The 13,494-nt window shown below is 39.0% G+C and overlaps 1 protein-coding gene across 1 annotated transcript; it reads left to right on the top strand.

The window, feature by feature from the left end:
• Positions 1 to 927: 927 nt before the first annotated feature.
• On the top strand, positions 928 to 12,657 carry impa2 (inositol monophosphatase 2). The gene is made up of 8 exons (XM_061239166.1): positions 928 to 1,236; positions 5,115 to 5,248; positions 5,985 to 6,089; positions 7,803 to 7,848; positions 8,489 to 8,597; positions 9,444 to 9,552; positions 10,044 to 10,195; positions 11,095 to 12,657. Exons 1-8 carry the CDS (start codon positions 1,159 to 1,161, stop codon positions 11,226 to 11,228), a joined length of 867 nt encoding a protein of 288 aa, XP_061095150.1. The 5' UTR covers positions 928 to 1,158; the 3' UTR covers positions 11,229 to 12,657.
• Positions 12,658 to 13,494: the final 837 nt, after the last annotated feature.

The raw sequence follows: 13,494 nt of genomic DNA, 5'->3' as shown, positions 1-13,494 counted from the left end.
GTGTGTGTAGGCTACAAATTTGTGTTCACTAACATATAAAACTCTGTACTCTATGCCCCACGCAGCAATATGATGTTCACTGCTCTACGCTATTGGTGTTACCTAACTTGTTGCGCTCCAGACAAAAAGTCGCATCCAAGGGATTGGATTTTTGTTGTTACTTATGTCATTTTGTCGCTCAGGAGGGAAACAGGTAACATAAATGTAATGCAGATGCACGACATAAATATACATAGATATACAGTATCACGCACCATTTCAAACTGAAGTTTCAAGGGGCAACATACAATGTGTTTTTAAGTTTAAAAATGACTGCTCAGCCAACCGCTATAGATCCGAAATAGCCTGGCCTATTTCTTAGAAAGTGCAAGCGCATTTGCTCTGAAAATGTAATTCATTAATACATTTATTTTCTTCGAAATAAGGTCAACAAAATGATGTATCATTCAAAACAACCGGATTGCTTAAATTGTAATTATTGCCGTTACATTGGTTGGTTCAAAAACTCATCCTATTTTAACTCGAGTAGGAGTATAAATTATACTTTGGCGCCCTCTTCTGGGATTATATGTGCGTATTTTTTGTGCTGTGTTGCTTTAAATTGATTTTAAGAAACTGAACATCAAAATGTAGTTGCGGGATAAATTCAATAAATATGTTTTGTTTAAAATTTGTTATAATTAGATTTTTGCGTTTGCAATGATATTAGACTAATTCGAATTTTACCGTGAGAGTTATTATTATTATTCTTGGATATATAATCACACATTTCTTATCGAGCAAAGGTGAAATCCAAAATAATTAGTGATTACGTCCCGTCTGAAAATAATAATAATTGTATCTCAAATTAAAGCAATGTAAGTACCAAAGGTCATAGCTGTCGCAGGCCGCGCGACATGCTCCGCTTGGCGCATGGAGATAGAGTCGTGTAACGTTACACTCGGGCGAGATCTGCTCGCTGCTAGCTGTTTTACTCGACAGTAGCTACAGCGAAGAAGCGCAGAACTAAAGGTGTACCCAAACAACATAAGATAGGGCAGCGAAGCAGGGGTAAAAAGGAACGCGCTCACAAGAAAATATTTCAGAATGCTCTTTAATACTTGACGAAATTTTTCGCCTGATGTTTTCTTGGAAGATTGCTGTACCTTTAATGAAGTCATGACCTCAATGGAGAGCGACAAGTGCTGGCAAGAATGTATGGACGTTGCTGTTCAGATAGCACGTAGGGCTGGACAGGTATTGTAGTTACAAGAATAAAGTGTGATTGTTCTGTTTCACATGAATATTTTGCCTGTGTTGCTATTGTATTCCGGTCAAGTGTTTTAAACGCGGTTGGGCGTAGGCTACGCATTAGTCCGCAGAACTGAGCTACATTTCATCAGTAACTTAGTCCTTGTATGCTATTTTGAGGAAGGTTACGTTCTAATAATGGTTGAAATTATTGTAATTCCCCAACCATTAACAGCAAGGAACCTACTTGTAATCCAGTCTAAGCCAGCTACAGTATTCGCCCTTCCCATTTAAAATACATTTGCTACCGTGTATTCTCGTTGCCTACCTTATTCTATTATTTGTTTTAATCTTACAATAGCCTACATCGTCGCCAACCCCAAATAAGCATATATGCCGTTATAAAATCTGTCTGGCCTCATTAGCTTACGCATTTTTTATTTCATGTATTTAAAAATTCAGCAGGCCCATTACTAGTGAAAATGATTTTTCAGAGAGTGCATTACGTAACTTTATCGTCTCTTCGAACCCAGTAGCCTTCAGCTTAATGATGGTTAAGATGACCGCTATAGGCACCCTACCTTATCTATATTGTATAGTTTTTGTGAGTGAGATTCTTCGAAATAGACATCAGTGCTTAGTGGTCTGGCAGACCACTGTAATGTATTCCGACCCGAACTGCTACTGTTTAATAACAGTTACATTGAGATTATCAGACCTTCATCACAATTTAAGGTGCATTACATTCCAGATCTATTGTGTTCACATATCCATTTAATGATTCAATTACATAAGTTTTCATTATTGGACATCCTCTTTGATGCCAATTTTCTAAATCAATAATAATACGTTTATATTGAATACTGAACTGTGGATGGATGGTCACATTAACACAGTGGTGAATACTTTTTTTTCCTTGCAAAATGGTAATGGTAATTCAAATGGCTTTCAAAAGTTTTTGTGTGCTTTAGTTTGAACTTTTAGTGGACTTAGTGGACATTTTCTTGTAAAGCACATTGGGATGATCAGTCCCCTCATAGAACAGCAAAGCCAATTCCTTTGTTTTTGCAATACACTGAATACATTTAGGGTTGAGATAAATATGAACACAAGGCAAGAGTTCAGAATTTCAGCTTTTATTTCCTGGTACTTGCACCTAGATGTGTTAAACTACTTAGAACATAGCACCTTTGGTATCAGAACACCCAATTTTTAGGTGAGCAAATGTATTGGAACAGAGAGTATTTAAGTAAATGAAAGTAAATAAAACATAATATTTGGTAGCATATATCTTGCTTAAAATCATTGCATCAAGCCTGCGACCCATTGACATCACCAAACTGTTGCATTCTTCTTTTGTGATGCTTTTCCAGGTTTTTACTATAGCCTCTTTCAGTTACTGTTTGTTTCAGGGGGGGTTTCCCTTCAATCTCCTCTTCAGGAGGTGAATTGCATGCTCAATTGGGTTAATGCCTGGTAATTGACTTGGCCAGTCTAAACCCTAATGAATTCCTTTGTTGTGTTGTCAGTGTTTTGGGTCATTGTCTTGCTGCATGATGAAGTTCCTCCCAATTAGTTTAGATGCATTTCTCTGTTAGAATACAAAATGTTTTTGTAGACCTCTGAATTCATCCTGCTACTACCGTCATGAGTTACATCATTAGTAAAGATTAGTACAGCCTCTCCAAAAGCAGCTATGCAAGCCTAAACTATGACACTTCCTCCACCATACTTCACAGATGAGCTTGTTCGTTTTGTATGTCATTAGCAGGTCCCTTCTTTTCCACACTTTGGATGGCTGTTTTGGGGTTTTTCTTCACAGCTCTCACAATGTTTCTGTCATCAACTGCTGTTGTTTTCCCTGGTAGACCTGTTCGAAGTCTATTGCTCAGTACACCAGCGGTTTCTTTCTTTTTTAGGACATTCCACTATTTCCACTATTTTCTAAGCTTCAAAATGGCTTGCTTTTCATCCAAAGACAGCTCTCTGCTCTTCAATACTTTTTCTCACCTAAAAATAGGGTGGTCTGATACAAAAGGTGATATGTTCTAAGTTGTTTAACAAATCGAGATACAAATACCACGAAACAAAAGCTGAAATTCGGATCTGTCATCTCATGTACATCTTTTGACCCCAAACTCAATTGTCTTCATTGTATATCAAAAACAAAATAATTGACCTTGCTGTTCCAATACTTTTGGAGTGGAATGTACAGTGGTGTGATGCATGTTTGTCACACTTAAATGTTTCAGATCATCAAACAAATTTAAATATTAGTCAAAGACAACACAAGTAAACACAAAATGCAGTTTATAAATGAAGGTTTTTATTATTAAGGGAGAAAAAAAATCCAAACCTACATGGCCCTGTGTGAAAAAGTGATTGCCCCCTAAACCTAATAACTGGTCGGGCCACCCTAAGCAGCAACAACTGCAATCAAGCGTTTGCGATAACTTGCAATGAGTCTCTTACAGCGCTGTGGAAGAATTTTGGCCCACTCATCTTTGCAGAATTGTTGTAATTCAGCCACATTGGAGGGTTTTCGAGCATGAACCGCCTTTTTAAGGTCATGCCACAGCATCTCAATAGGATTCAGGTCAGGACTTTGACTAGGCCACTCCAAAGTCTTCATTTTGTTTTTCTTCAGCCATTCAGAGGTGGACTTGCTGGTGTGTTTTGGATCATTGTCCTGCTGCAGAACCCAAGTTCGTTTCAGCTTGAGGTCACGAACAGAAGGCCGGACATTCTCCTTCAGGATTTTTTGGTAGACAGCAGAATTCATGGTTCCATTTATCACAGCAAGTCTTCCAGGTCCTGAAGCAGCAAAACAGCCCCAGACCATCACACTACCACCACCATATTTTACTGTTGGTATGATGTTCTTTTTCTGAAATGCGGTGTTACTTTTACGCCAGATGTAATGGGACACACCTTCCAAAAAGTTCAACTTTTGTCTCGTCAGACCACAGAGTATTTTCCCAAAAGTCTTGGGGAACATCAAGATGTTTTCTGGCAAAATTGAGAATGTTCTTTTTGCTCAGCAGTGGTTTTCGTCTTGGAACTCTGCCATGCAGGCCATTTTTGCCCAGTCTCTTTCTTATGGTGGAGTCATGAACACTGACCTTAACTGAGGCAAGTGAGGCCTGCAGTTCTTTGGATGTTGTTGTGGGGTCTTTTGAGTCGTCGCTGCGCTCTTGGGGTAATTTTGGTCAGCCGGCCACTCCTGGGAAGGTTCACCACTGTTCCATGTTTTCGCCATTTGTAGATAATGGCTCTCACTGTGGTTCGCTGGAGTCCCAAAGCTTTAGAAATGGCTTTATAACCTTTTCCAGACTGATAGATCTCAATTACTTTCTTTCTCATTTGTTCCTGAATTTCTTTAGATCTCGGCATGATGTCTAGCTTTTGAGGATCATTTGGTCTACTTCACTTTGTCAGGCAGGTCCTATTTAAGTGATTTCTTAATTGAGAACAGGTGTGGCAGTAACCAAGCCTGGGTGTGGGGGGGGCATGTAGGTTAGGATTTTTTTTCTCCCTTAATAATAAAAACCTTCATTTAAAAACTGCATTTTGTGTTTACTTGTGTTGTCTTACTGGTGTATTTTAATTTGTTTGATGATCTGAAACATTTAAGTGTGACAAACATGCAAAAAAATAATAATAATAAAATAAAAAAAAAAGAAATCAGGAAGGGGGCAAACACTTTTTCACACCACTGTATGTATGAAGAGCACTATATGAGCTTGTTGTATTGTTATAATTTCTTGTATTTTATTGTTATGTTTTTTGTTAATTGATGGTGTTTTTGCAGAGAAACAAGTTAAAACCTGGGATAATATCTAGTGTGTATCAGAATGAATTAAACCATTTTTTCATTCTTCCAGATGGTCAGGGATGCTGTTAAACAGGAAAAGCGTGTGAGCACCAAGAGCACACCAGCCGACTTGGTGACAGAGGCCGACAATCAGGTAGAAGAACTGATCATCTCCACCCTCCGAGAGAGGTTCCCCTCACACAGGTGTGTGAAGTAGCTCCGCTTTAAGCATTGATATTAGCAACATTGATATTTTGTTTCACTCATGCTTTTTCTGCGATGATTTGCTGGCTTGCGACCTGCTCTTTTTACCGGAGGGGTGCAGGTTTAAAAGTCCCATATTGCACACCTTTCCAGTGCTTTATTTTAGGTCCATAAGAAGATGTTTGTGTGGTTTTAAGCGCTAAATATAATCTCTCTATTGAGTTTTACATGTCCATTCTCCAGCACCTCTCATGACCAGGCTGTTTTAGTGACTCTGTTTTTAAGGCTCAATGATATTAATGAACCTCTGTTTTGATTGGCTGACAAGCTCTAATGAATTGAACGCCTTCTCTGCTGGGCTCTTAAATTTGTTGTGGCTACAAGGCCATGCTGAAGCAAATGAGTGTATTGTTCTGATGTCATAATTCACAGAGCTTCCAACGACTCGTTTAAATGAACAGTTTCATCATACAAATTTTGTGGATTCATTTGGGGACTGTGCATTTTGATACTTTCACAGTGTTTTCATAGCTCCGACTCCTTCATAATCCACATAGCAAGGGAAATATCATATTCCACAATATGGGACCTTTAGATCTTTGACATTGAACCCTGGCTTGGCCAATGTAAATAACCTTGGTTGAAGTTGAAGTAATGTTTATTGATTATAAACATTAAACATTCTCCAAGAGGAGAGATTATATCATCTTTTTATGATGTGTCTTCTGTCATGTAGATTCATTGGTGAGGAGTCTTCTGCTGCTGGAGAAAAATGCATTCTAACAGAAAGCCCCACCTGGATAATTGATCCCATTGATGGAACGTGTAATTTTGTCCACAGGTACAGTGGGATATGTCTGTGTGAATTATTGCTGACAGTTATATTGCATTGCATGTGTTTTGCATGACTCTTAAAGATATTAATTTAAAGGTTTGCAGTGACTGAATTATGGTATGTTTGGAATTCCAGTGACTGAGCTAGTCAATGACAAACTGAAACAGGCTAGAATAAATGATCAAAAAAGAAAATACTTGCACATTTGTATTGAGTTACATTTGCTTACCTTTGCTGCTCACGTGACTATCTTTGATTTCCATCCTATTTGCCCCAGATTGGCCATTTCTACCTCCAGTTCCTCTGTTTGAAAAAGCCACTGTTTTTGCCTTTCACTAGTAGAGATAAGAATTCCTCTAACTTTGCTTGCGGATTTGTGGTTTGAGATTACTTGGTTGACTTTCCGTGTTAGACCTTATTTTGTTTGACGCTCGGTTCTCGTCTTGCCATTTTTATATTTGTTAGCTGAATGGATTTTTTTGTTTGACCATTTGACCACTTTCTATTCGACTCGGTTTCTTGCCTTAACCCTTTGTTCCAATTGCCCCAGTGCATTTCACTTGTTTGACCCTGGGTCATTCTCCTCGACTTTGACTTTCGTTATGTAGTGATGGGAACTCTTGTTCTTTTGGCTCAATTCGTTCAAAAGATTTGTTTGTTTGGCTCATTTGTTTGTTCACTTGCAATAACAACTTTATTTAGATTTAAACTGAAAGTTTTCCCAAGCTGCAATTTATATTAGGCAGCTATAAGGTATCACTGACCTGACTTCTTGAACACTAGCAAAAGGCATTCACTGTACCTTTATTTCTGAGAGTGTATATAGCTATCAAACTATTTAAGTAGTATAGCTACTAAGTCCCAAGATATTTCAGTTTTAGATATTTAATGAATTAGCAAATGTTTTCACTTGTCATTAGGGGTTTTTGAGTGTAGCTTTTATTCAACCGTTATTTAGATTCAGAATGGACACATTGAGAGACAAGTGGCCTCTTTTACAAGTGTGCCGAGTTTAAAATGAAAACATAAACATCAAAGAAGGAATCAACAAATTAGACAAATAACCAAATACAACAAAATTAAAAAAATAATATTTTCAAATATTCACAGTACAATTCAGTCAGTTTATGAGCTCACTGAAACTGCCTTATTGGTCTTCTGCTGCTGTAGCCTATCCACTTAAGAGGTTTGACGTGCTGTGTTTTCAGAGATGCTCATCTGCATACCACTGTTGTAATGTGCGGTTATTTGCGTAACTGTCATCTTCCTGTCAGCTTAGACCAATCTGGCCATTCTCCTCTGACCTCTCTCTTAACAACGCGTTTCTACCCACTGAACTGCTGCTTACTGGATGTTTATTGTTTTTCACACCATTCTCTGTAAACTCTAGAGACTGTTGTGCGTAAAAATCCCAAGAGATCAGCAGTTTCTGAGATATTCAAACCTGTCTGGCACCAATGATCATTCCAAGGTCAAAGTCACTTAGATCACATTTCTTCCCCATTCTGACATTTGGTCTAAAAGCAGCTGAATCTCTTGACCATATCTGCATGCTTTTATGCACTTAGCTGCTGCCACATGATTGGCTAATTAAATATTTGCATTAACAAGCTGGTGTACAGGTCTGCCTAATAAAGTGCCCGGTGAGTGTATGTCTCATGTATGACCCTTATGGAAACCAACCCTTGTAGAATACATATATTTTGCTTTTGTTTGTAGTTTTCCCATGGTGGCTGTAAGCATTGGATTTTCTGTGAGAAAAGAGGTAAATTCACCTTATTAAAACTGCTACGGTGGTCTCTGTTTTTTTTAGGTCTTGCCACTGCATATCTTTATATTTGACTAACAGCATGGTTACAGAATGACCGACTGAGTTTGGCTCAGGGCTATGCTGCCTTGTTAGCAAGACGCATGCACATAACAGAATATATCTTGTCTTATTGAATAAACAAAAAAAAAGCTATTCATGGGGTATGCCTAACTATGGCTATGTATTAAGATGGCTGAGAACCATCAACTAAGGATGCTTAAAAGAAGCATGTGCTGTAGCATATTTGCTTGTTACTTATGAAGGTATTACCCAGTTTTTCTTTTAACCAATACTAAAACTTACATGGAAATGAATTTTAAGTAGAAATTGGCCGCAGCTAGCAAGTTAATATCAAATGTCAATTGCTGTATCTAAATATGGAAGTGTTTGTAATTATCTCATTAATGACAGATTAATACATTATTGAATTTAATCACCTGCTAATTTCAAAATAAATCTGAACCACTACTATCTGTTTTTATGCTCGTGTTTGAAAAATTCTTTTACTGGATTATTAATTTAATCACCATTAAATCATTTGTAAATTCGATTTCTTTTCTGTAATCTGCTTATTTGTTTAATTTCTTATTTTTAGCTTGAATTTGGAGTCATTTACCATTGCTTTGAAGAGACCTTATACACTGCTAGGAAAGGCCATGGGGCCTTTTGCAATGGTCTCAGACTTCAGGTATCAAAGGAAAAAGGTTAGTGTAGGTTTTGCTCAACTAATTGTCATATTATTAGAACAGTGCTAAGAGAAACCCATTTATCGTTTTGATTTTTGGTTTATTGCAGTGGCCTGCAATGAAATCACACTTTCATCATACATTATTATGTACTTTTCAAAGTAGATGGTGAATATTTACCAAGCAGGTAAACAAGTAACAAGATGACTGTATTTGTATACCACTTCAGGACAGGTCAACTGTGGCTTCATATAAATTAAAACACAATATTCTGCTGAGTAAAAGAGTAGCCTGTATTTTGAAGTAATACAAAATACCATAATGGAAGGCCAGTATCTCTCAGCTCTTGCTTGCCCTCTACTGGCTGTGCTTGCGCACTGCTTGCTGGCTGCATTTCTGAAGTTTTGTTTGAAATGCAAAAGCCAAGACTATAGCATTTTCCCTGAAAAGAGAATTTACAGCTGAATGCCTCTGCATGAGGGGATATGTTGCAGACCTGGGTCAAATACATAATTTATTTGGATTAGCTTTACTTGTGTATTAGAACCAATGAAATACACTCAAAAAGTGCAAACCCTGCCTTCTGGTCCTCTTGGTTGTCTCACTTGCACCAGGCAAGATTAATCGAGCATAAAAAGTAATTGAATCCAAAACAACGACCCAGGTCTGATACAGTGAGCTCCAGAATTATTGGCACCCCTGACTGGCAATGCACAAAAAATAAAAACATTTGAAATAGAATCCCACATTTGATTTCCCTTACTGTTTATTTAGCAGTAAAAACACTTGTGAAAGAATTGTGAAAATTGAGTGTCCGTGACAGACTGCTGTTGTCCCTGTATGACTTCTGCTTGTTTTTTATAGATGTGTCCAAGGCCCTGATTTTAACAGAAATAGGAGCAAAGAGAGACCCCAAAACACTCAAGATCTTTTCCGGGAACATTGAGAAATTTTTGAGTGCACCTACTCATGGGTAAGGCCGTCCAGTCGCAATAATCCAAGAAGGGAATCTGGAGTCTTAATTCCTCAATAATAGCCTAGGGGGAAGGAGAGACACTGCCGGTGGAAGACGATGCTATGTTAGCCAACAATGTGTGTACTAATGATCATGTCCCACTGAGTTGACACTGGAAATAAACCAAAGTATATGTACATTTTCTATACTTAGTAGAGGCACTTATTCAGAGTTATTTGCACAGCATACATTCTTTACATACAGTTCTAGTATGCAGCTGGATATTTACTGTCGTAATCCTGGTTAAGAACCACGCTCAATTGTGGAATGGCAGTGTAGCACCTGGTAATCAAACCTGCCATCTCTGGGGCAGTGGAAGAAATAAACAGGACAGATGAAGGGTTCAGGCAGTTTGAATGGTTTACACTAAGCCAGTATTCAGGATTGGACTAGGTCAGTGGGCAAGGTAAGGTGGGGGGAAGCGTGCTATAAGCTCTTTTGTCTCACAGGGTGCGGATAATAGGCAGCTCCACACTGGCGCTGTGCTACATAGCCACTGGAGCAGCTGATGCCTATTACCAGTACGGACTGCACTGCTGGGACATTGCAGCAGCTGCGGTCATCATTCGGGAGGCTGGGGGAGTGGTGATTGACACTTCAGGTAGGTTTCACCAGCATAGGGTAAAATGTGTGTGAATCAAATTAACCCCCTTCCAAAGTAATGGCTTTCTGATGTAATAATTAAAAGAAAATTCATTGAAATCCACCCATAACATTAGGCAGTTGCAGCATACAATGCAGTCCGTAAGTATTTGGACACTGACACAGTATTTCTTCTATACTCCGGCAAACAAGCAGTTGAAATATAACACTATGTGGTTAAAGTGCAGACTTTCAGCTTTAATTTGAGGGTTTTTACATCCATACTGAGTGAACCATGTAGGAATTATCCGTAATTCCCCCACATAGTGATTGTTTTATTTCAACTGTTTGTTGAATGCCTAAATACTTACGGACTGCACTGTGCAACTGTTGGTTTGGAGGGTATTGACTGTGAGCCATGGTTTTGATGCTCTTAAATAACCTAATCTCAGCTGCTCAGAGTATTTACACAAATATCCATGGACAGGATGTGTACTGCAATTCTAAAATAAATAAGTACTCATCTTGAATCACCCGGTTGCATAATCGAGAATTATATGGTAGTTGTTTTTTTTGTTTTCACCTTTATATGAAGTGCCTAAAAACAAGTGTGACTTGTCTGTGTAAACCATGGCTTTTTATTGGTAATTGCGTTAGCTACAGTACCTTCATTAGATACATGTGTATTGCAGCCAGAATTTAAAAAAACACCAGCTAATGTACCATCAGCTAAACAGTCTAACCCTTGCCCGTGCCAGTTGGTACAATGGGGCACTGTTGGGATGGTGCAGGTCATGTGGTCAGCTGTTCTCCACCACTCAGAGATGGGGATTTCCAGAGGCTTCTCTGAGAGCAGCGAAGCTAAGCGAGGTTTACATGGGATCCTGACCAATCCGTCTTTTTGTCTTCTTGTCCCAGGGGGACCCCTGGACCTCATGTCCCGCCGGGTTGTCGCTGCGGGGACCCAGGAGATTGCCAGTTTCATCGTCCAACAGCTGGACCCAATCAGCTACGAGCGAGATGACCACTACAGTGTCGCTCCATCTTTATAATATGAGTGGTTCTCTGTCTCTCATTCTCAGCCTCTTACCTCCAATCAGAAAAGCCTGCCGCACCCGGAATCAGTCCTGTGCACAGTAAAATGTTCAGTGTTAAATCAGCACTTACAGAGTGCATAGGGTCCTGTTGGACTCATTTGTACTGTTCGAGTTGAAGTAACACATTTTACTGTGCGCCATAATAACCTGTGTCCTCATGCACAAATCTACTGCACTTCTGGAGAATACTACAGCACCTAACTGTATTTTGAGAAAAATTATACTTTCCTTCTCTGTGGAAAAATCTTCATAAAGTTCATCAAGTTTTCAATCCATATCAATTTGCACACAGCAATGTGTCTCACAAAAATCTATTATATATTTCTGAATGCTTCTCTTATCGTGGGAAGTCTCCCACTAAGCTGATTTCAAGCCATACAACATACAATAGGAAACATGGAGACATTATTATGGGTGTTCCTTGGTTTAGAAAGGACTCTATCTTCATAGTCTAAAGTCCAGCACGCACAGTTACAGTTACAGTACAGTACGTTACAGTAGGGCATGATCAGATGCACTTCTGCTAGTTACACAGCAGGTAGTCCAAGCACAAAGTAAGTTTGTGGGGCGGCCTGTAGCGTAGTGGTTAAGGTAAATGACTGGGACACGCAAGGTCAGTGGTTCTAATCCCGGTGTAGCCACAATAAGATCTGCACAGCCGTTGGGTCCTTGAGCAAGGCCCTTAACCCTGCATTGCTCCAGGGGAGGATTGTCTCCTGTTTTGTCGAATCAACTGTACGTCGCTCTGGATAAGAGCGTCTGCCAAATGCCAATAATGTAATGTAATGTAAGCTGAAGGGTTAAAATGCGCTGGACTTAGTGGCTTCATTAATTCATAGACTTGGGCTTAACATGCGGTAAACCAATTAGAATGTAGTCTTCCATTCCCTTTGAAGCCAACTGCGTTTGCCCCTTGTCAGACTGCTATTATAACGGCGGATTTAGCAAGATGTCAAACAGACACATGTACCTCTAAGACAAAAGACCTGCTCATGCATGAGTCAACTAAAATTGTCAGAATTGTGTAATCTGGTACATTTTTGTTTTTGTTTTTTTTAAATGGCTTATTAGGACCTTTAGTCCTCTTGAGAATCTTTCATTCAGTTATGGTGTAACTGGTGAAATCATCACGGTTTTAATCTAATCACTGTCATTTAAAAGAATAATAAAAAAATGTAAATAACTAAGAATAGAGTTTGAAATGTGTTGAAATTGTGATATTTGAATGAATCCTATTTCTAATCATATCCAAATGAACAAAACAGGCATGCACAGTGAAAAACATTGCAATGCATTGAGATGATTTAAATGCCCAAATAAGTGCAATATTCACTGGAGAAAGCTTTGGAATTTATTCAGTCAAATAAACCATTCCATCTGCTTACGAGGCTGCTCTTTTTTTGGTATTTTGGTTCAATGCAACTCACAACAGGGCACAAAGAATATCCAGATCAGGTAAATATCTAGGAGGGCTGTATCGTAATGTTCCACCTGACACAAAACTTGTGTTCGGCTACAGCATGAATTGTCTATTGAATGAGAATTCACACACTATATACAGTAGGAGCACTGTCGCACTTTTTTCAGTTGATCTTATTTGGATTAAACGCTTAATTATGTATGTGGGGCAAAACTTCTCAAAGCAAACACGTCCATTGACGTCACGGGACGTCTGCCGCACCCGGAATCACCCATTCAGGGAATATGATAAAGTTAGCATACAAATATCACGGAACCTACCTTGGCTAGCCGGAGCAATATGACGGACAGGTCTGACTTCACAGAGTTAGAGGACAAGCTTTTCGATTTTGACGAAGAAATACAACCTTACAGTTTTGAACTGAGATTTACTGAGGAACAGTCTGACAGACAGACAGCGGAGGAACACGCACAACCGAACACGGAGTTTGCATAACTGCAATAATAACTTTGAACCCTTGCTACATCCTGCAGTACTTACCAACTTCTTCTGCAGCAATAGGAGGATTAATTGGAAGAAGTATCCGCAGCCATTTTGATTAACATCTTGTTAGCTAGATATTGACTTACCCGTTGCTAAGTTGTCCTCCTGTACTCCTCCTCTCGCTTTGTAAATTCCAGTTCAAAATTGTAACGCCAGCAATCTCCATCAGCAATCGGATGCTGAGGGAACGAATCCATTATAATTAACGACAGTGGCTCCACTGTAGCCATCGCATCACGATGGCAGTGCACAATGCCT

Source organism: Conger conger, chromosome 4 (genome assembly GCF_963514075.1).
Source record: "Conger conger chromosome 4, fConCon1.1, whole genome shotgun sequence".
Lineage (NCBI taxonomy): Eukaryota > Metazoa > Chordata > Actinopteri > Anguilliformes > Congridae > Conger > Conger conger.
The sequence above is the reverse complement of the archived record's forward strand: the minus strand, read 5'-3'. Positions and strand labels throughout refer to the sequence as shown.